Source organism: Panulirus ornatus, chromosome 2 (genome assembly GCF_036320965.1).
Source record: "Panulirus ornatus isolate Po-2019 chromosome 2, ASM3632096v1, whole genome shotgun sequence".
Lineage (NCBI taxonomy): Eukaryota > Metazoa > Arthropoda > Malacostraca > Decapoda > Palinuridae > Panulirus > Panulirus ornatus.
Genome location: NC_092225.1, coordinates 92604381 through 92628128, shown reverse-complemented (window position 1 = coordinate 92628128; position 23748 = coordinate 92604381). Strand labels below are relative to the sequence as shown.

General features: G+C 42.1%; 1 protein-coding gene across 1 annotated transcript in view; it reads right to left on the bottom strand.

Moving 5' to 3' along the window:
* Nucleotides 1-23748, bottom strand: part of LOC139753241 (uncharacterized) — a 70299-nt gene that overhangs the window by 31478 nt on the left and 15073 nt on the right. Inside the window, exons 3-4 of the mRNA XM_071669484.1 lie at nt 14289-14347; nt 2433-2496 (exon numbers count right to left, since the gene is read on the bottom strand). Of these exons, the coding sequence (XP_071525585.1) occupies nt 2433-2496; nt 14289-14347 (123 nt within the window). The remainder of the gene's footprint in view (nt 1-2432; nt 2497-14288; nt 14348-23748) is intronic.

Genomic DNA, 23748 nt, shown 5'->3' with positions numbered 1-23748 from the left:
AAACACCCTATATCTGCCACTTTATCATCTCCTCTCTTCTTACTTGTACACATGCCTTACATCCTTGGTAAAAACTTTTCACTGCTTCCAGCAACTTACCTCCCACACCATATATGCTTAAAACCTTCCACAAAGCATCTCTATCAACCCTATCATATGCTTTCTCCTTCCATAAATGCTACATACAAAGCCATCTGTTTTTCTAGGTGTTTTTCACATACATTCTTTAAAGCAAACACCTGATCCACACATCCACTACCACTTCTGAAACGACACTGCTCTTCCCCAATCTAATGCTCTGTACATGCCTTTACCCTCTCAATCAAAACCTTCCCATATAATTTCCCAAGGATACTCTACAAACTTATGCCTTTGCGGTTTGAACACTCATCTTTATCCCCTTTGCCTTTGTACAATAGCACTATGCATGCATTCTGCCAATCCTCAGGCACTTCACCATGATCCATACATACATTGAATATCCTTACCAACCAATCAACATCATAGTGACCCCTTTCTTAATAAATTCTACTGCAATACCATCCAAACCTGCTGCCTTGCAGGATTTCATCTTTCGCAAAGCTTTCACTACCTCTTCTCTCTTAACCAAACCAATTTCCCTGACCCTCTCACTTCGCTCACCATCCCAACCAAAACACCCTATATCTGCCACTTTATCATCAAACACATTCAACAAACCTTCAAAATACTCACTCCATCTCACTTCATCACTAAGTGTTATACTTCCCCACTTACCCCTTCACCAATGTTCCCATTTCCTCTCTTGTCTTCCGCATGTTATTTCCCTCCTTCCAAAACGACTTTTTATTCTCCCTAAGTTTATTGATACTCTCTCACCACAACTCTCATCTGCCTTCTTTTTCAACCCTTGCACCTTACTCTTGATCTCCTGTTGCTTTCTTTTATACATCTCCCAGTCATCTGTACCCCTTCCTTGCAAGTATCATCCAAAGGCATCTTTTCTCTTTCACTAACAACTATACTTCATCCGACCACCCACTACCCTTTCTAATCTGCCCACCTCCCATTTTTCTCATGCCACAAGTATCTTTTGCACATGCCATCACTACTTCCCTATATACATCCCATTCCCCATCCACTCCCCTGACATCATTTACTCTCACCATTTGCAATTCTACACTCAATCTCTCCTGGTACTTCCTCACATGTTTCTCTTTCCAACCTCACTTACTCTCACCACTCTCTTATCCCCAACATTCTCTCTTCACATTCACCTTCGCAAGATAGTGGTCAGACATCCATCCAGCTGCCACTCTCAGCACAGTAACATCCAAATTCAAAATGCATATCAATTAACACATAATCCAATAATGCCCTTTGACCATACTGACATATGTATACTTATGTATATCTCTCTTTTTAAACCAGGTATTCCCAATCACCAGTCTTTTTTCAACACACTAATCCACAAGCTCTTCACTATTTCCATTTACAACACTGAATACCCCATGTACACCAATTTTACCCTCAAGCGCCACATTACTCACCTTCGCATTTGAATTACCCATCACTAAATCCTGGTCTCATGCATCAAAGCTGCTGACACACTCACTCAGCTGCTCCCAAAACACTTGCCTCCCATGATCTTTCTTCTCATGACCAGGTGCATACGCACCAATAATCACCCATCTCTCTTCATCCACTTTCAGTTTTACTCACATCAATCTAGAATTTACTTTCTTACACTCTATCACATACTCTCACAACTCCTGCTTCAGGTGTAGTGCTACTCCTTCTATAGCTCTCATCCTCTCTCTGACTTCACTCCCAAGACTTTCCCAAACCACTCTTCCCCTTTACCCTTGAGCTTCATTTCACTCAGAGCCAGAACATCCAGGTTTCTTTCCTCAAACATACTACCTATTTCTCCTTTTTTCTCATCTTGGTTACATCCACTCACATTCAGACACCCCAATCTGAGCCTTCAAGGAGGATGAGCACTCCCTGCTTGACTCGCTTCTGTTTCCCCCTTTAGAAATTAAGATACAAGGAAGGGAGTGTTTCTAATATATATATCGATGGTGATTATTCTCTTCACACAGACTTCCCAGTGATGATCAGAGGAATGAATCACTCTTTCACTATCAATCTGGTCTTGTCCTAACACAGTGGTTCAAACATGAGCAAAGAAACTGATCAGTCAACCAGATATCTACAGATAAAAGACTGATGAATTATTTTCCAATTTCAAATGAAAAAAGGAGCATCAATAGGAAAGGATAGATAGTACATCATGACTACCCTATATAATATGCGACTACAAATGCATTTAAACACTATAGGCCAAAACAGATAATGACTTTGTGAATAAAAAATAAAAGGACAATACTAGACTCAAGAATGGATGTCAAGTGCTTTACCAAAGCAAATTAAAAGAAAGCAATACTTACTTAGTTTCACTTTCTATGCCTTTTGTTGTACATTCAAAGAATGGCATACAAGTGCAGGGTTCATCTGGGGAATAGAAAATACACATTATTAAATATTCATGGAGAAGCAGAAGACATCATACTTCACTCTCACTTCAACACTGGTCTCTTTCTTTGCAACACCATGCCTCAGACATTTCAGGAAGACCCTCATTGACTTCATCATCTAATATATCTCTAGTAAATGTAGAAAGATCTAATTCTTTTAGATACTATGCCTTTTTTTTTTAATGATACTGATATAACTGGAAAGCAGCCTTTGTGTGTGTGATAAATACTAGTGTGTTAATAAGGAGAGAGTTTCATATTCATGATGCCCCATCTCTTAACCATTTAACCATGTATGTATGTACCATGTCTTTACTTTAATGTGCACACACACACACACACACACACACCCACACCCACCACCCAGAATCGGTGAACTATAGACCTGGAAAAGATGCTTAGAAAGCAAGTGGATGACTTTCTACAGAAGGGAAATTATCTAAGTGAGAAACAGCCCAGTTTCAGGGAAAGTTCATGTGTAACTAACCTCTTAGATTTCTACAAGAGAGTGAGCTCTCCCTTAGACATAAGGGAAGGCATTTGAAACTATACCACATAGGAGGCTGATTAAAGGGCTAAATCATCAGGCAGGAATAATGGGGAAATTCCAATGATGGAAGGATTATCTCAGTGGAAGGGAACAAAGGATGCCTATTGGAGGAGTTGAGGTGAAAACCAGATTGCCACAGAGTTCTGTTCTGAGACCATTACTCTTTTTGATCGATGTAAATGACTTACCTAATGTATGGACTCCTCTCTGAATATGTTTGCAGATGATGAAAATATCATGAGGGAAGTGAAAAATAAGGAGGACTGCTTTATACAAGGTTTATAAAATTTTATTCGAGTAAATGTAAAGAAATGTGGATGGGACTCAGTGTAAGAAGACTCAATGTAATTATCATTTAGAAGGAAATAGCTACAGGATAATGTGTGTGGAAGAACCTGAAGAGATGACATCATCCCTAACCTGTCACCAGAGCCACACACAAAAGAAAGGTCATGGAGACAAGCTGTCTTCTGGTATATATCAAAAATAACTTTCGATAGTGAAATATTTAGTAGACTTTTTGTATCCTGTAAACTAGAATATGCTTGTCAAGTTTGGTGACTGCACTAAATGAAGCATTAACAGCAGATGTAGTGGGTCCAGAAGAGGCCGAGTTACTGGGAAAGGCTATGGGCTTTAAATTTGCCCACTTAGAGTACAGAGGAGTGAGGGGTGACCTGATCACAACCTTTGAGTTTTTTTTAAACAGATCAAAGTAGTAGATAATGAACAGCTCTTTGAGAGATGTAAGGATAGAGCAACCATAGGACATACCATAAAACTGAGCAAAAAACTTGTAAAAACAATGTAAAAAAAATTTCTTATAGCATAAGAATGGTGGATGAACGGAAGAAAATGGATGGAACCATGGTAAATGCAGAGAACTTATAACAATTTTAAGAAGTATGACGGTAGAGAATGTTCAAGAGATGGGGCCCCATGGGTGTTAAACTCCCTCCTCACACAGCACAGATAGGTTACACATAGGTAATTACTCATACACACACACACACACAAACATCCAAGCCTAAGCCAGTTACTCAGTCATCACTCAATCCTGACAAGAGGATGAACACCTGGATTGAGTGTGGGCAGACTGATGAACCCAGGATTTGAATTCATGAGGGTCCAACCCTAAGTATGCCCATGCTGACTCAGTCAGTCACCCTAACCACTCCATAGAAAAGGTACGAAAAGGTTGGTATTGCAAATATATAGCATGGAAGGATAGCTACTATAAGGAGTGAGGAGTTTCTATTAAGAAAGTAAGGAATATGTGTGAGTAAGAGCAGAAGAAAGTGAGTGGTTCCAGGTGAAGGTGAGTCTGTGGTAATGAGGTGTGATGGTACCACGGCTATCTCATCTGTTTATGAATGGGGTGGAGAGGAAGGTAAATGTAAGAGTCTTGGAAAAAGAGACGGGTCTCATTTCTGTTTGAAGTAGGGGATGCCTGGGATGGGAGTCACTTGATGTTCATTAAAGACATGGCTCAGTTGGTAGACTTTAGTGAGAAACTGCAGAATCTGGAGTCCAAGTTTGGTAGTGTGTTAGAGGAGAAAGATGAGAATTAATGTAAATACAATTAAGGTTATGAAGTTCAGCAGGGAAGAGGCACAGGTTGGTTGAAGTGTTTTAAATATTTAACCTGAGGAGTGGGTATGGTATTGGGGCGAATCATGGGGGCCAAAGCAAGCCATAAGGGAGGCAATAGGGTTAAGGTCATGGGTGCATTGAGGAGTGTTGTATGGACATGAGATGTGGGTCATAGGAAAATAATAAAGTACAGATGAGGGTTAGATGTGTTGGGTTGACTGAGTAAGAATGACGGGGTATGAGAGAGAGGTTTTGCAGTAGGAAAAGCATGGCTGAGAAAGTTGAGAAGGACGTGCTGAAATGGTTTGGAAATATGGAGAGGATTAATGAGGAGAGGTTGACAAGGTATATGTGTCAGTAGTTGAGGGGAAAACAAGTGGGAGACTGCTTGGAGATGGGAGGATGGGGCGAAAGATGCTTTGTGTGGTACAGCAAATTGGAGCAATGTGGTATATGTGGGGTGACATGCTGTCACTGGGTTGAACTAGGGGATATAAAGACATCAGGGAAAACTATAGAAAGGTTTGTGGTGCGTGGGTGTGGAAAGGGGGCTTTGGTTTTGGTGCATTAAACAAGTCTAGAGAGTAGATAAGAGCAAATTAGGCCATTTGTCAAGTATGTACATGCCCTGGATCAGTCCACTGACAGCATGTCAACCCCAGATACCACACAGCTGTTTACCCTCCTGTATGTTCTGGCCCCAATTACTCAAAATCTCTTTTACTCCATTCTTCCATTTCCAATTGGTCTCCTCATTCTCCTTTTTCCATTCACCTTTTACATATATATATATATATATATATATATATATATATTTTTTTTTTATTTTTATTATACTTTGTCGCTGTCTCCCGCGTTTGCGAGGTAGCGCAAGGAAACAGACGAAAGAAATGGCCCAACCCCCCCCATACACATGTATATACATACGTCCACACACGCAAATATACATACCTACACAGCTTTCCATGGTTTACCCCAGACGCTTCACATGCCTTGATTCAATCCACTGACAGCACGTCAACCCCGGTATACCACATCGCTCCAATTCACTCTATTCCTTGCCCTCCTTTCACCCTCCTGCATGTTCAGGCCCCGATCACACAAAATCTTTTTCACTCCATCTTTCCACCTCCAATTTGGTCTCCCTCTTCTCCTTGTTCCCTCCACCTCCGACACATATATCCTCTTGGTCAATCTTTCCTCACTCATCCTCTCCATGTGCCCAAACCACTTCAAAACACCCTCTTCTGCTCTCTCAACCACGCTCTTTTTATTTCCACACATCTCTCTTACCCTTACGTTACTCACTCGATCAAACCACCTCACACCACACATTGTCCTCAAACATCTCATTTCCAGCACATCCATCCTCCTGCGCACAACTCTATCCATAGCCCACGCCTCGCAACCATACAACATTGTTGGAACCACTATTCCTTCAAACATACCCATTTTTGCTTTCCGAGATAATGTTCTCGACTTCCACACATTCTTCAAGGCTCCCAGGATTTTCGCCCCCTCCCCCACCCTATGATCCACTTCCGCTTCCATGGTTCCATCCGCTGCCAGATCCACTCCCAGATATCTAAAACACTTCACTTCCTCCAGTTTTTCTCCATTCAAACTCACCTCCCAATTGACTTGACCCTCAACCCTACTGTACCTAATAACCTTGCTCTTATTCACATTTACTCTTAACTTTCTTCTTTCACACACTTTTCCAAACTCAGTCACCAGCTTCTGCAGTTTCTCACATGAATCAGCCACCAGCGCTGTATCATCAGCGAACAACAACTGACTCACTTCCCAAGCTCTCTCATCCCCAACAGACTTCATACTTGCCCCTCTTTCCAAAACTCTTGCATTCACCTCCCTAACAACCCCATCCATAAAGAAATTAAACAACCATGGAGACATCACACACCCCTGCCGCAAACCTACATTCACTGAGAACCAATCACTTTCCTCTCTTCCTACATGTACACATGCCTTACATCCTCGATAAAAACTTTTCACTGCTTCTAACAACTTGCCTCCCACACCATATATTCTTAATACCTTCCACAGAGCATCTCTATCAACTCTATCATATGCCTTCTCCAGGTCCATAAATGCTACATACAAATCCATTTGCTTTTCTAAGTATTTCTCACATACATTCTTCAAAGCAAACACCTGATCCACACATCCTCTACCACTTCTGAAACCACACTGCTCTTCCCCAATCTGATGCATATATATATATATATATATATATATATATATATATATATATATATATATATATATATATATATATATATATATGGTTTGGGAAGGTCTTGGGAGTAAAGTCAGGGGTTAGTGAGAAGACAAGAGCAAGGGAAGGAGTAGCAATACTCCTGAAACAGGAGTTGTGGGAGTATGTGATAGAATGTAAGAAAGTAAATTCTCGATTACTATGGGTAAAACTGAAAGTTGATGGAGAGAGATGGGTGATTATTGGTGCATATGCACCTGGGCATGAGAAGAAAGATCATGAGAGGCAAGTGTTTTGGGAGCAGCTGAATGAGTGTGTTAGTGGTTTTGATGCACGAGACCGGGTTATAGTGATGGGTGATTTGAATGCAAAGGTGAGTAATGTGGCAGTTGAGGGAATAATTGGTATACATGGGGTGTTCAGTGTTGTAAATGGAAATGGTGAAGAGCTTGTAGATTTATGTGCTGAAAAAGGACTGATGATTGGGAATACCTGGTTTAAAAAGCGAGATATACATAAGTATACTTATGTAAGTAGGAGAGATGGCCAGAGAGCATTATTGGATTACGTGTTAATTGACAGGCGCGCGAAAGAGAGACTTTTGGATGTTAATGTGCTGAGAGGTGCAACTGGAGGGATGTCTGATCATTATCTTTTGGAGGCTAAGGTGAAGATTTGTATGGGTTTTCAGAAAAGAAGAGTGAATGTTGGGGTGAAGAGGGTGGTGAGAGTAAGTGAGCTTGGGAAGGAGACTTGTGTGAGGAAGTACCAGGAGAGACTGAGTACAGAATGGAAAAAGGTGAGAACAATGGAAGTAAGGGGAGTGGGGGAGGAATGGGATGTATTTAGGGAATCAATGATGGATTGCGCAAAAGATGCTTGTGGCATGAGAAGAGTGGGAGATGGGTTGATTAGAAAGGGTAGTGAGTGGTGGGATGAAGAAGTAAGAGTATTAGTGAAAGAGAAGAGATAGGCATTTGGATGATTTTTGCAGGGAAAAAATGCAATTGAGTGGGAGATGTATAAAAGAAAGAGACAGGAGGTCAAGAGAAAGGTGCAAGAGGTGAAAAAAAGGGCAAATGAGAGTTGGGGTGAGAGAGTATCATTAAATTTTAGGGAGAATAAAAAGATGTTCTGGAAGGAGGTAAATAAAGTGCGTAAGACAAGGGAGCAAATGGGAACTTCAGTGAAGGGCGCAAATGGGGAGGTGATAACAAGTAGTGGTGATGTGAGAAGGAGATGGAGTGAGTATTTTGAAGGTTTGTTGAATGTGTTTGATGATAGAGTGGCAGATATAGGGAGTTTTGGTCGAGGTGGTGTGCAAAGTGAGAAGGTTAGGGAAAATGATTTGGTAAACAGAGAAGAGGTAGTAAAAGCTTTGCGGAAGATGAAAGCCGGCAAGGCAGCAGGTTTGGATGGTATTGCAGTGGAATTTATTAAAAAAGGGGGTGACTGTATTGTTGACTGGTTGGTAAGGTTATTTAATGTATGTATGACTCATGGTGAGGTGCCTGAGGATTGGCGGAATGCGTGCATAGTGCCATTGTACAAAGGCAAAGGGGATAAGAGTGAGTGCTCAAATTACAGAGGTATAAGTTTGTTGAGTATTCCTGGTAAATTATATGGGAGGGTATTGATTGAGAGGGTGAAGGCATGTACAGAGCATCAGATTGGGGAAGAGCAGTGTGGTTTCAGAAGTGGTAGAGGATGTGTGGATCAGGTGTTTGCTTTGAAGAATGTATGTGAGAAATACTTAGAAAAGCAAATGGATTTGTATGTAGCATTTATGGATCTGGAGAAGGCATATGATAGAGTTGATAGAGATGCTCTGTGGAAGGTATTAAGAATATATGGTGTGGGAGGCAAGTTGTTAGAAGCAGTGAAAAGTTTTTATCGAGGATGTAAGGCATGTGTACGTGTAGGAAGAGAGGAAAGTGATTGGTTCTCAGTGAATGTAGGTTTGCGGCAGGGGTGTGTGATGTCTCCATGGTTGTTTAATTTCTTTATGGATGGGGTTGTTAGGGAGGTGAATGCAAGAGTTTTGGAAAGAGGGGCAAGTATGAAGTCTGTTGGGGATGAGAGAGCTTGGGAAGTGAGTCAGTTGTTGTTCGCTGATGATACAGCGCTGGTGGCTGATTCATGTGAGAAACTGCAGAAGCTGGTGACTGAGTTTGGTAAAGTGTGTGAAAGAAGAAAGTTAAGAGTAAATGTGAATAAGAGCAAGGTTATTAGGTACAGTAGGGTTGAGGGTCAAGTCAATTGGGAGGTGAGTTTGAATGGAGAAAAACTGGAGGAAGTAAAGTGTTTTAGATATCTGGGAGTGGATCTGGCAGCGGATGGAACCATGGAAGCGGAAGTGGATCATAGGATGGGGGAGGGGGCAAAAATTCTGGGAGCCTTGAAGAATGTGTGGAAGTCGAGAACATTATCTCGGAAAGCAAAAATGGGTATGTATGAAGGAATAGTGGTTCCAACAATGTTGTATGGTTGCGAGGCGTGGGCTATGGATAGAGTGATGCGCAGGAGGATGGATGTGCTGGAAATGAGATGTTTGAGGACAATGTGTGGTGTGAGGTGGTTTGATCGAGTAAGTAACGTAAGGGTAAGAGAGATGTGTGGAAATAAAAAGAGCGTGGTTGAGAGAGCAGAAGAGGGTGTTTTGAAATGGTTTGGGCACATGGAGAGAATGAGTGAGGAATGATTGACCAAGAGGATATATGTGTCGGAGGTGGAGGGAACGAGGAGAAGAGGGAGACCAAATTGGAGGTGGAAAGATGGAGTGAAAAAGATTTTGTGTGATCGGGGCCTGAACATGCAGGAGGGTGAAAGGAGGGCAAGGAATAGAGTGAATTGGAGCGATGTGGTATACCGGGGTTGACGTGCTGTCAGTGGATTGAATCAGGGCATGTGAAGCGTCTGGGGTAAACCATGGAAAGCTGTGTAGGTATGTATATTTGCGTGTGTGGACGTATGTATATACATGTGTATGGGGGTGGGTTGGGCCATTTCTTTCGTCTGTTTCCTTGCGCTACCTCGCAAACGCGGGAGACAGCGACAAAGCAAAAAAAAAAAAAAAAAAAATATATATATATATATATATATATATATATATATATATATATCCTTTTCTTTTTCTGTTTACCTTTCCTATCTCAAAGTTCCATATGTCCAAACCATTTCTGCTCACCCTCTTCAGGTATATCAATCACACTTTTATTTCGACATCTCCCTCTTACCCTTTTATCACTTATCAAACCTCCCCACACTAAATATTGTCCTCAAACACTTCATTTCCACTACATCTACCCTCCTCTGTATAGCCTTATTTGTAGTCCATGTCTTGCATCCATATAGTATTTTTTTGGATTACTATTCCTTCAAACAAATCCATTTTGCCCTCCCAGGTAGCATTTTCTCTTTTTACACATTCTTCAGCACTGCCAGACCCTTCATCCATCACCCATCCTATGCTAACTTTAACTTCCATGGTTCCATTCTCTTCCTTGTCCACTCCCAGATATCTAAAATACTTCAATTCCTCCATTTTTCCTTCATTCATACTCACATCCCAACTAACCTGTCACACAACCCTGCTAAGCCTTGGTTTTATTCACATTTACTCACAACTTCCTCATTCCACACAAACTTAGTCACCAAATTCTGCAGTTTCTCACTTAAATCTGCCAGCTGTGCTGTATTTGTATTATCAGCAAACAACAACTGACTTGCTTCTCATTCTTTTTATCCCCTTCCCCAATCCCCACATACTGCATACTTGCCATTCTCCCCAAGACTCTCACATTTACCTCCCTTACTTCCTCATCATCCATAAACAATCAGTAACCATGATGACAGCACACATCCATGCTACAGACCAACCTTCACTTGGAAACATTTCCTCTCCTCTCTTCCCATTCATGTGCCATACGCCCTTGATAAAACTTCTAACTGCTTTTAGTAGCTTTCCTCCCACAATGTATATTCTAAAGACCTTCCACAAGGCATATCTATCAACCATATCGTATGCTTTCTTAGGATTCATAAATGCCACATACAAATCCATTGAACATATGTTCACCCTCTCAATCTGTCTCCTCCCATACAACTTACTAAGATACTCAAATCTCTTTAGTTTGAATGTTCACCTTTATCACCCTTCCCTTTATATAATGGCATTTTACATGCATTCTGCCAATCCTTAGGCACCTCACCATGATTCATACATACATTAAAAATCCTTACCAACCAATCAACAACACAATCACCCCTTTTCTTAATAAATTCAAAAGCAATACCATCCATTCTAGCTGCTTGCCACATTTCTTCTTAAGTGAGGCTTTCACCACCTCTTCTCTTTTCCCCAAACCACTCCCCATGATTCTCTCACTTTGCATACCACTCCAACCAAAACATCCTACATCTGCCACTCTATTACCAAACACATTTAACAATCCTTCAGTCTCTTCCCCATTTCATCACTGCTTGTTATCACTTCTCCTTTTGCTCCCTTCACTGATGTTCCTATTTGCTCTCTTGTCTTTTGCATATTATTTTCCTCCTTTCAAAACAACTTTTTACTCTTCCTTAAGTTTACTAATACTCTCACTCCAACACTCATTTGTTTTCTTTTATCAACCCCTCCACTTTCCTACTGACCTGCGGCATTCTCTCGTACACCTCCCAGTCACTTATACTCCTTTCCTATAAGAACCACCCAAACACCCTTTCTTATAAGGACCACCCAAACACCTCTTTTCTCTTTCGCTAACATCTTTACTTCTTCATCCCTCCACTTACTACCCTTCCTAATCTGCTCACCTCCCACCTTTCACATGCCACATGCATATCTCGCACACATCAGCACTGCTTCCCTGAATACTTCCCATTCTCCACTTACTCCCCTTGCTTCATTTACTCTCAACTTTTGCCATTCTACATTCAATTTCTCCTACTATTTCGTCCCACAAATCTGATTTCCAAGCTCATTTGCTCTCCACATTCTTCTCCAACATTGTCTCCTCTTTTCCAAAAACCTCCACAACGTAGTGATCAAGCATCCTTCTTTTTAAAGCAGATACTTCCAATTACCAATCCTTTTTCAGCATAAAACTCCACAAGCTATTCACTGTTTCCAGTCATAACAGTGAATACTCCATTCACCCTAATTACACCCACAACTGCCACATTACTTGCCTTCACATTATAATCACCCATTGCTAATGCTCAGTCTCTTGCATCAAAACTGCTGAGACATTCATTCAGCTGCTCCCAAAACGCCTCTCAGGATTTTTCTTCTCATAGCCAGTTGCATAAGCACCAATAATCACCCATCTCTCGCCACCCACTTTCATCTTTACCCAAAACAATCTAGAGTTTACTTCCTTACACTCTTTCACACGCTCCCATAACTCCTGTCAGGAGCACTGCTACTCCCTCCTTAGCTCTTGTCCTCTCACCAACCCCTGACTACTTCCCAAGACTTTTCCAAACCATTCTTCCCCTTTACCCTTGAGCTTTGTTTTACTCAGAGCCAGAACATCCAGGCTTCTTTCTTCAAGCATACTACCTATCTCTCCACTCTTCTCATCTTTATTACATCCACACACATGTAGACATCACAATCAAAGCCTTAAAGGAGGATGAGTACTCCCTGCTCAGTTCCTTCCTCTTCCATCTTTTAGAAATTTATACACAAGGGGAGGGTTTCTAGCCCCAACTCCAAGCTTCTGACCCCTTTAGTTGCCTTCTGTGACATGAAGGGAACAGAATTCTTTCTCTCCTACCTATAAATATACAAATATACTTGTTTGCAATTTCTCATGTGAGTGAGGTAGTGCCAGTAATAAACTGACCCCATTTGTTTGCTTATATCCATATTATGCATAATATACCAAAATCAGAGCCCCCTGTCCAAGAGCACAGACCTTTCCATACTTTCACCTTACTGCTACATATGCCCTGGTTCAGAACAATGATAATACCTCGCCTCCCGTATACCACATTGCTCTGATTCGTACTATCCCTAGCACGTCTTACAGCCCCCTGTATGGATGTACCTTGAACACTCACTCCATCTCTCTATTACATCACTCCATCTTATCCTCGGTCTCCCTTCATTGATTCCTCCACTTCTGACATTTACAGCCTCTCAGTCTCTCTTCACTCATCCTTTCCATATGTTCGAACCATTTCAGCTCACCCTCTTCAGTTGTCTCAAACATACTCAACTTAATATCACACCTCTCTCCTTCCCTGTCTTTCTTTACTCTAGCAACCCAATGTACATCATTCACTTTCTTTTTCTTCCATACATTTGCATTCAGGGTCCATGAACTGCATCCATTCAGCACCATCTGGACTACTATACCATCAAACACACCCACCTTTTCCTTCACAGTCAGTGACTTCTCTTTCCGTACACACTCGCTCACTTCACCGAGAACCTATGCTCGCTTCCTGACCTTATGGTTCACATCAGCAGTCTCAGATCTAACCACTACCACCTCCACTCCCAGTTATCTGAAACACTTCACTTCCAGTTTCTCTACACTCTACTTCCAGTTTCTCTTAACTCAGCCTGCTAAACCTCATAACCTTGCCTTTTTTTTCACCTCAACTCTGCACTCCCTCCTTTCACGCTTTCTCTCAAACTCATACACAAGCTCCTGCAGTTTCTCACTCGAGTTCCTTCCCCCCTCCCTCTCCCTACACCCAGGATACTGGAGACTTGCACTCCTCTCCAAAAATCTTGCATTTTACCTCCCTCACTGCCCTATCCATAAACAGATAAAACAGTCATGGTGCCATCACACACACACACAAAACCTGGACTTAGAACCACCTTCATTTGGGACCACTCACTCTCCTCCCTTCCTACTTGCACATATTCCTTACTCTCTCGATACAAGTTTTCCATTGCCTCTATTAGTTTTTCTTCCAAACCAGATACTCATAGTTGCTTCATTAAAGCCTCTCTATTACACTCTTTCTTCATATCTCCAAATGCCACAAACACATCCCTCTCGAGTTGTGGTAGTTTTCACACATCCTTCAAAGAAAAGACCTGGTCTACACACCACCTACCACTCCCGAAGCCATGTTGCTATTACCTAATCTGATGCCCTTTGCATACCACCTCCCTCTCAATCACCACTCTTCAACACACCTTACCCCATGCCTTTATATCATGGCATTATAAAGACATTCTGCCAGTCGTGGGGCATCTTAACTTGAACCCTGAATACAGTGAAAGGTCCCAGTGCCAACAAAGGGCTTAATGTTTCACAGTGAAGGTGGAAAAGACCTTGTCTTACATATGACATGAAGAAATAAAGTTCCAACATCTTTCAACCGAGAACTTAATACCACATTAGTCATAAATACAAACCTCTTATTATACTGCTTTGTTGGCAGCAGACTTCAATGAAATTCGGGCAGGTTGTGTTCCTGGAAAAAACCAATATTTCATAGTAAGGAAAGTGTTAGATGAAATGTTTCCTTCATACATGAATCAGAATCAGTCTTATGAAAACGACACAAACAGACACACCCACACACACACACACATATATATATATATATATATATATATATATATATATATATATATATATATATATATATATATATATATTATATATTTTTTTGATCATTATCTTGTGGAGGCTAAGGTGAAGATTAGTATGGGTTTTCAGAAAAGAGGAGTGAATGTTGGGGTGAAGAAGGTGGTGAGAGTAAGTGAGCTTGGGAAGGAGACCTGTGTGGGGAAGTACCAGGAGAGACTGTGTACAGAATGGAAAAAGGTGAGAACAATGGAAGTAAGGGGAGTGGGGGAGGAATGGGATGTATTTAGGGAATCAGTGATGGATTGCGCAAAAGATGCTTGTGGCATGAGAAGAGTGGGAGGTGGGCTGTTTAGAAAGGGTAGTGAGTGGTGGGATGAAGAAGTAAGAGTATTAGTGAAAGAGAAGAGAGAGGCATTTGGACGATTTTTGCAGGGAAAAAATGCAATTGAGTGGGAGAAGTATAAAAGAAAGAGACAGGAGGTCAAGAGAAAGGTGCAAGAGGTGAAAAAAAGGGCAAATGAGAGTTGGGGTGAGAGACTATCAGTAAATTTTAGGGAGAATAAAAAGATGTTCTGGAAGGAGGTAAATAGGGTGCGTAAGACAAGGGAGCAAATGGGAACTTCAGTGAAGGGCGTAAATGGGGAGGTGATAACAAGTAGCGGTGATGTGAGAAGGAGATGGAATGAGTATTTTGAAGGTTTGTTGAATGTGTCTGATGACAGAGTGGCAGATATAGGGTGTTTTGGTCGAGGTGGTGTGCAAAGTGAGAGGGTTAGGGAAAATGATTTGGTAAACAGAGAAGAGGTAGTAAAAGCTTTGCGGAAGATGAAAGCCGGCAAGGCAGCAGGTTTGGATGGTATTGCAGTGGAATTTATTAAAAAAGGGGGTGACTGTATTGTTGACTGGTTGGTAAGGTTATTTAATGTATGTATGACTCATGGTGAGGTGCCTGAGGATTGGCGGAATGCGTGCATAGTGCCATTGTACAAAGGCAAAGGGGATAAGAGTGAGTGCTCAAATTACAGAGGTATAAGTTTGTTGAGTATTCCTGGTAAATTATATGGGAGGGTATTGATTGAGAGGGTGAAGGCATGTACAGAGCATCAGATTGGGGAAGAGCAGTGTGGTTTCAGAAGTGGTAGAGGATGTGTGGATCAGGTGTTTGCTTTGAAGAATGTATGTGAGAAATACTTCCTCCAATTTGATCTCCCACTTCTCCTCGTTCCCTCCACCTCCGACACATATATCCTCTTGGTCAATCTTTCCTCACTCATTCTCTCCATGTGCCCAAACCAGTTCAAAACACCCTCTTCTGCTCTCTCAACCACGCTCTTTTTATTTCCACACATCTCTCTTACCCTTACGTTACTTGCTCGATCAAACCACCTCACACCACATATTGTACTCAAACATCTCATTTCCAGCAAATCCATCCTCCTGCGCACAAATCTATCCATAGCCCACGCCTCGCAACCATACAACATTGTTGGAACCACTATTCCTTCAAACATATCCATTTTTGCTTTCCGAGATAATGTTCTCGACTTCCACACATTCTTCAAGGCTCCCAGGATTTTCGCCCCCTCCCCCACCCTATGATCCACTTCCACTTCCATGGTTCCATCCGCTGCCAGATCCACTCCCAGATATCTAAAACACTTTACTTCCTCCAGTTTTTCTTCATTCAAAATTACCTCCCAATTGACTTGATCCTCAACCCTACTGTACCTAATAACCTTGCTCTTATTCACATTTACTCTTAACTTTCTTCTTTCACACACTTTACCAAACTCAGTCACCAGCTTCTGCAGTTTCTCACATGAATCAGCCACCAGCGCTGTATCATCAGTGAACAACAACTGACTCACTTCCCAAGCTCTCTCATCCCCAACAGACTTCATACTTGCCCCTCTTTCCAAAACTCTTGCATTCACCTCCCTAACAACCCCATCCATAAACAAATTAAACAACCATGGAGACATCACACACCCCTGCCGCAAACCTACATTCACTGAGAACCAATCACTTTCCTCTCTTCCTACACGTACACATGCCTTACATCCTCGATAAAAACTTTTCACTGCTTTTAACAACTTGCCTCCCACACCATATATTCTTAATACCTCCCACAGAGCATCTCTATCAACTCTATCATATGCCTTCTCCAGATCCATAAATGCTACATACAAATCCATTTGCTTTTCTAAGTATTTCTCACATACATTCTTCAAAGCAAACACCTTATCCACACATCCTCTACCACTTCTGAAACCACACTGCTCTTCCCCAATCTGATGCTCTGTACATGCCTTCACCCTCTCAATCAATACCCTCCCATATAATTTACCAGGAATACTCAACAAACTTATACCTCTGTAATTTGAGCACTCACTCTTATCCCCTTTGCCTTTGTACAATGGCACTATGCACGCATTCTGCCAATCCTCAGGCATCTCACCATGAGTCATACATACATTAAATAACCTTACCAACCAGTCAACAATACAGTCACCCCCTTTTTAATAAATTCCACTGCAATACCATCCAAGCCTGCTGCCTTGCCGGCTTTCATCTTCCGCAAAGCTTTTACTACCTCTTCTCTGTTTACCAAATCATTTTCCCTAACCTCTCACTTTGCACACCACCTCAACCAAAACACCCTATATCTGCCACTCTATCATCAAACACATTCAACAAACCTTCAAAATACTCACTCCATCTCCTTCTCACATCACCGCTACTTGTTATCACCTCCCCATTTGTGCCCTTCACTTAAGTTCCCATTTGCTCCCTTGTCTTGCGCACTTTATTTACCTCCTTCCAGAACATCTTTTTATTCTCCCTAAAATTTAATGATACTCTCTCACCCCAACTCTCATTTGCCCTCTTTTTCACCTCTTGCACCTTTCTCTTGACCTCCTGTCTCTTTCTTTTATACATCTATGCAAGAGTTTTGGAAAGAGGGGTAAGTATGAAGTCTGTTGGGGATGAGAGAGCTTGGGAAGTGAGTCAGTTGTTGTTCGCTGATGATACAGCGCTGGTGGCTGATTCATGTGAGAAACTGCAGAAGCTGGTGACTGAGTTTGGTAAAGTGTGTGGAAGAAGAAAGTTAAGAGTAAATGTGAATAAGAGCAAGGTTATTAGGTACAGTAGGGTTGAGGGTCAAGTCAATTGGGAGGTGAGTTTGAATGGAGAAAAACTGGAGGAAGTGAAGTGTTTTAGATATCTGGGAGTGGATCTGGCAGCGGATGGAACCATGGAAGCGGAAGTGGATCATAGGGTGGGGGAGGGGGTGAAAATTCTGGGGGCCTTGAAGAATGTGTGGAAGTCGAGAACATTATCTCGGAAAGCAAAAATGGGTATGTTTGAAGGAATAGTGGTTCCAACAATGTTGTATGGTTGCGAGGCGTGGGCTATGGATAGAGTTGTGCGCAGGAGGATGGATGTGCTGGAAATGAGATGTTTGAGGACAATGTGTGGTGTGAGGTGGTTTGATCGAGTGAGTAACGTAAGGGTAAGAGAGATGTGTGGAAATAAAAAGAGCGTGGTTGAGAGAGCAGAAGAGGGTGTTTTGAAGTGGTTTGGGCACATGGAGAGAATGAGTGAGGAAAGATTGACCAAGAGGATATATGTGTCGGAGGTGGAGGGAACGAGGAGAAGAGGGAGACCAAATTGGAGGTGGAAAGATGGAGTGAAAAAAGATTTTGTGTGATCGGGGCCTGAACATGCAGGAGGGTGAAAGGAGGGCAAGGAATAGAGTGAATTGGAGCGATGTGGTATACCGGGGTTGACGTGCTGTCAGTGGATTGAATCAAGGCATGTGAAGCGTCTGGGGTAAACCATGGAAAGCTGTGTAGGTATGTATATTTGCGTGTGTGGACGTATGTATATACATGTGTATGGGGGGGGTTGGGCCATTTCTTTCGTCTGTTTCCTTGCGCTACCTCGCAAACGCGGGAGACAGCGACAAAGTATAATAAAAAAATAAAAAAAATATATATATATATATATATATATATATATATATATATATATATGCCCTGATTCAATCCACTGACAGCACGTCAACCGCGGTATACCACATCGATCCAATTCACTCTATTCCTTGCCCTCCTTTCACCCTCCTGCATGTTCAGGCCCCGATCACACAAAATCTTTTTCACTCCATCTTTCCACCTCCAATTTGGTCTCCCACTTCTCCTCGTTCCCTCCACCTCCGACACATATATCCTCTTGGTCAATCTTTCCTCACTCATTCTCTCCATGTGCCCAAACCATTTCAAAACACCCTCTTCTGCTCTCTCAACCACGCTCTTCTTATTTCCACACATCTCTCTTACCCTTACATTACTTACTCGATCAAACCACCTCACACCACACATTGTCCTCAAGCATCTCATTTCCAGCACATCCACCCTCCTGCGCACAACTCTATCCATAGCCCACGCCTCGCAACCATACAACATTGCTGGAACCACTATTCCTTCAAACATACCCATTTTTGCTTTCCGAGATAATGTTCTCGACTTCCACACATTCTTCAAGGCTCCCAGGATTTTAGCCCCCTCCCCCACCCTATGATTCACTTCTGCTTCCATATATATATATATATATATATATATATATATATATATATATATATACATACATAAGAGTAAATGTGAATAAGAGCAAGGTTATTAGGTACAGTAGGGTTGAGGGTCAATTCAATTGGGAGGTGAGTTTGAATGGAGAAAAACTGGAGGAAGTGAAGTGTTTTAGATATCTGGGAGTGGATCTGGCAGCGGATGGAACCATGGAAGCGGAAGTGGATCATAGGGTGGGGGAGGGGGCGAAAATTCTGGGAGCCTTGAAGAATGTGTGGAAGTCGAGAACATTATCTCGGAAAGCAAAAATGGGTATGTTTGAAGGAATAGTGGTTCCAACAATGTTGTATGGTTGCGAGGCGTGGACTATGGATAGAGTTGTGCGCAGGAGGATGGATGTGCTGGAAATGAGATGTTTGAGGACAATGTGTGGTGTGAGGTGGTTTGATCGAGTAAGTAGCGTAAGGGTAAGAGAGATGTGTGGAAATAAAAAGAGCGTGGTTGAGAGAGCAGAAGAGGGTGTTTTGAAATGGTTTGGTCACATGGAGAGAATGAGTGAGGAAAGATTGACCAAGAGGATATATGTGTCGGAGGTGGAGGGAACGAGGAGAAGAGGGAGACCAAATTGGAGGTGGAAAGATGGAGTGAAAAAGATTTTGTGCGATCGGGGCCTGAACATGCAGGAGGGTGAAAGGAGGGCAAAGAATAGAGTGAATTGGAGCGATGTGGTATACCGGGGTTGACGTGCTGTCAGTGGATTGAATCAAGGCATGTGTATGGGGGTGGGTTGGGCCATTTCTTTCGTCTGTTTCCTTGCGCTACCTCGCAAACGCGGGAGACAGCGACAAAGCAAAAAAAAATATACATATATCATACAAACCTCCAACAGCCAGGATTGAACCCGGGACCCCTGTGCAAGAGGCAGGCATGCTAACCGCTAGGCTATGGGACTGTATAATAGGAAACAACTATTCGAAATACTAAGTACTCGAATACCCTTCGTCTCACAATGGTGAGCAACGGGGTCTATACCGGTTATTTCCGAACAGACGCACATAGCCAGCTTTATTATTATTATTATTATTATTATTATTATTATTATTTTTTTTTTTTCCAAACTATTCGCCATTTCCCGCGTTAGCGAGGTAGCGTTAAGAACAGAGGACTGGGCCATTGAGAGAATATCCTCACCTGGCCCCCTTCTCTGTTCCTTCTTTTGGAAAATTAAAAAAAATTGAGAGGGGAGGGTTTCCAGCCCCCCGCTCCCTCCCCTTTTAGTCGCCTTCTACGACACGCAGGGAATACTTGGGAAGTATTCTTTCTCCCCTATCCCCAGGGAAATATATATATATATATGTTGTATGGTTATTATTATTATTATTATTATTATTATTATAAATTTTCAGTTTCCCGCGTTAGTGAAGTAGCGCAAGGAAACAGACAAAAGAATGGCCCAATCCACCCACATACACATGTATATACATACACGTCCACACACGCACATATACATACCTATACATCTCAACATATACATATGTATATGTATATGTATATGTCGGTGTGTGTATATACACACACCGACATATACATATATACACATGTACATAATTCATACTGTCTGCCCTTATTCATTCCCGTTGCCACCCTGCCACACATGAAATAACAACCCCCTCCCCCCTCATGTGTGCGAGGTAGTGCTAGGAAAAGACAACAAAGGCCACATTTGTTCACACTCACTCGCTAGCTGTCATGTATAATGCACCGAAACCACAGCTCCCTTTCCACATCCAGGCCCCACAGAACTTTCCATGATTTACCCCAGACGCTTCAAATGCCCTGGTTCAATCCATTAACAGCACGTCAACCCCAGTATACCACATCGTTCCAATTCACTCTGTTCCTTGCACGCCTTTCACCCTCCTGCATGTTCAGGCCCCGATCTCTCAAAATCTTTTTCACTCCATCTTTCCACCTCCAATCTGGTCTCCCACTTCTCATTCCCTCCACCTGTGACACATATATCCTCTTTGTCAATCTTTCCTCACTCATTCTCTCCATGTGCCCAAACCATTTCAAAACACCCTCTTCTGCTCTCTCAACCACACTCCTTTTATAACCACACATCTCTCTTACCCTTTCATTACTTACTTGATCAAACCACCTCACACTTACTCACTTTCACCACTCTCTTCACCCCAACATTCTCTCTTCTTTTCTAATACCTCTACAAATCTTCACCTTCGTCTCTACAAGATAATGATCAGACGTCCCTCCAGTTGCACCTATCAGCACATTACTAACATCCAAAAGTCTCTCTTTCACGCGCTTAATACGTAATCCAATAACGCTCTCTGGTCATCTCTCCTACTTACTAGGTATACTTATGTATATCTCTCTTTTTGAACCAGGTATTCCCAATCACCAGTCCTTTTTCAAAACTGAAATCTACAAGCTCTTCACCATTTCCATTTACAACACTGAACACCCAATGTACACCAATTATTCCCTCAACTGCCACATTACTCACCTTTGCATTCAAATCACCCATCACTATAACCCAGTCTCGTGCATCAAAACTACTAAAACACTTCACTCAGCTGTGGCATGAGATGCGTGGGAGGTGGGCAGATTAGAAAGGGTAGTGAGTGGTGGGATGAAGTAAGATTATTAGTGAAAAGGAGGAAAGAGGCATTTGGACAGGTTTTACAGGGAAATAAAGCAAATGACTGGGAGATGTATAAAAGAAAGAGGCAGGAGGTGAAGAGAAAGGTGCAAAAGGTGAAAAAGAGGGCAAATAAGAGTTGGGGTGAAAGAGTATCATTAAATTTTAGGGAGAATAAAAAGATGTTTTGGAAGGAGGTAAATAAAGTGCATAAGACAAGAGAACAAATGGGAACATTGGTGAAGGGGGCTAATGGGGAGGTAATAACAAGTAGTGGTGGTGTGAGGAGATGGAGTGAGTATTTTGAAGGCTTGCTGAATGTGTTAGATGATAGAGTGGCAGATAAAGGGTGTTTTGGTTGAGGTGGTGAGCGAAGTGAGAGAGTCAGGGAGAATGGTTTGGTAAACTGAGAAGAGGTAGTGAAAGCTTTGCGGAAGATGAAAGCTGGCCAGGCTGCGGGTTTGGATGGTTTTGCAGTGGAATGTATTAAAAAAGGGGGTGACTTTGTTGTTGACTGGTTGGTTAGGATATTCAGTATTATATGTATGGCTCATGGTAAAGTGCCTGAGGATTGGCGGAATGCATGCATAGTGCCATTGTACAAAGGCAAAGGGGATAAGAGTGAGTGTCCAAATTACAGAGATATAAGTTTGTTGAGTATTCCTGGGAAATTATATAGGAGGTTAGTGATTGAGAAGGTGAAGGCATGTACAGAGCATCAGATTGGGGAAGAGCAGTGTGGTTTCAGAAGTGGTAGAGGATGTGTGGATCAGGTGTTTGCTTTGAAGAATGTATGTGAGAAATACTTAGAAAAACAAATGGATTTTTATGTAGCATTTATGGATCTGGAGAAGGCATATGATGGAGTTGACAGAGATACTCTGTTGAAGGCATTAAGAGTATATGGTATGGGAGGCAAGTTGCTAGAAGCAGTGAAAAGTTTTTATCGAGGATGTAAGGCAAGTGTACAAGTTCGAAGAGAGGAAAGTGATTGTTTCTCAGTGAATGTCGGTTTGCGGCAAGGGTGAGTGATGTCTCCATGTTTGTTTAATTTGTTTATGGATGGGGTTGTTCAGGAGGTGAATGCAAGAGTTTTGGAGAGAGGGGCAAGTATGCTGTCTGTTGTGGATGAGAGGGCTTGGGAAGTGAGTTAGTTGTTGTTCGCTGATGATACAGCGGTGGTGGCTGATTTGTGAGAAACTGCAGAAGCTGGTGACTGATTTTGGTAAAGTGTGTGAAAGAAAACAGAGTAAATGTGAATAAGAGCAAGGTTGTTAGGTACAGTAGGGTTGATTGAGAAATAAATTGGGAGGTAAATTTGAATGGAGAAAAATTGGAAGAAGTGAAGTGTTTTAGATATCTGGGAGTGGATTTATCAGTAGATGGAACCATGGAAGCAGAAGTAAGTCACAGGTTGGGGAGGGGGCGAAAGTTCTGGGATCGTTGAAGAATGTGTGGAAGGCGAGAACATTATCTCGGAAAGCAAATATGGGTATTTTTGAAGAAATAGTGGTTCCAACAATGTTATATGGTTGCAAGGCTTGACTATAGATAGGGTTGTGCGGAGGAGGTTGGATGTGTTGGAAAGGAGAAGTTTGAGGACAATATGTGGTGTGAGATGGTTTGATCGAGTAAGTAATGACAGGATAAGAGAGATGTGTGGTAATAAAAAGAGTGTGGTTGAGAGAGCAGAAGAGGGTGTATTGAAATGGTTTGGTCACATGGAAAGAATGAGTGAGGAAAGATTGACAAAGAGGGCATATGTGTCAGAGGTGGAGGGAATGAGAGAAGTGGGAGACCAAATTGGAGGTGGAAGGATGGAGTGAAAAAGATTTTGAGAGATCGGGGCCTGAACATGCAGGAGGATGAAAGGCGTGCAAGGAATACAGTGAATTGGAATGATGTGGTATACCAGGGTCGACATGCTGTCAGTGGCTTGAACCAGGGCATGTGAAGTGTCTGGGGTAAACCATGGAAAGTTTTGTGGGGCCTGGATGTGGAGAGGAAGCTGTGGTTTTGGTGCATTATACATGA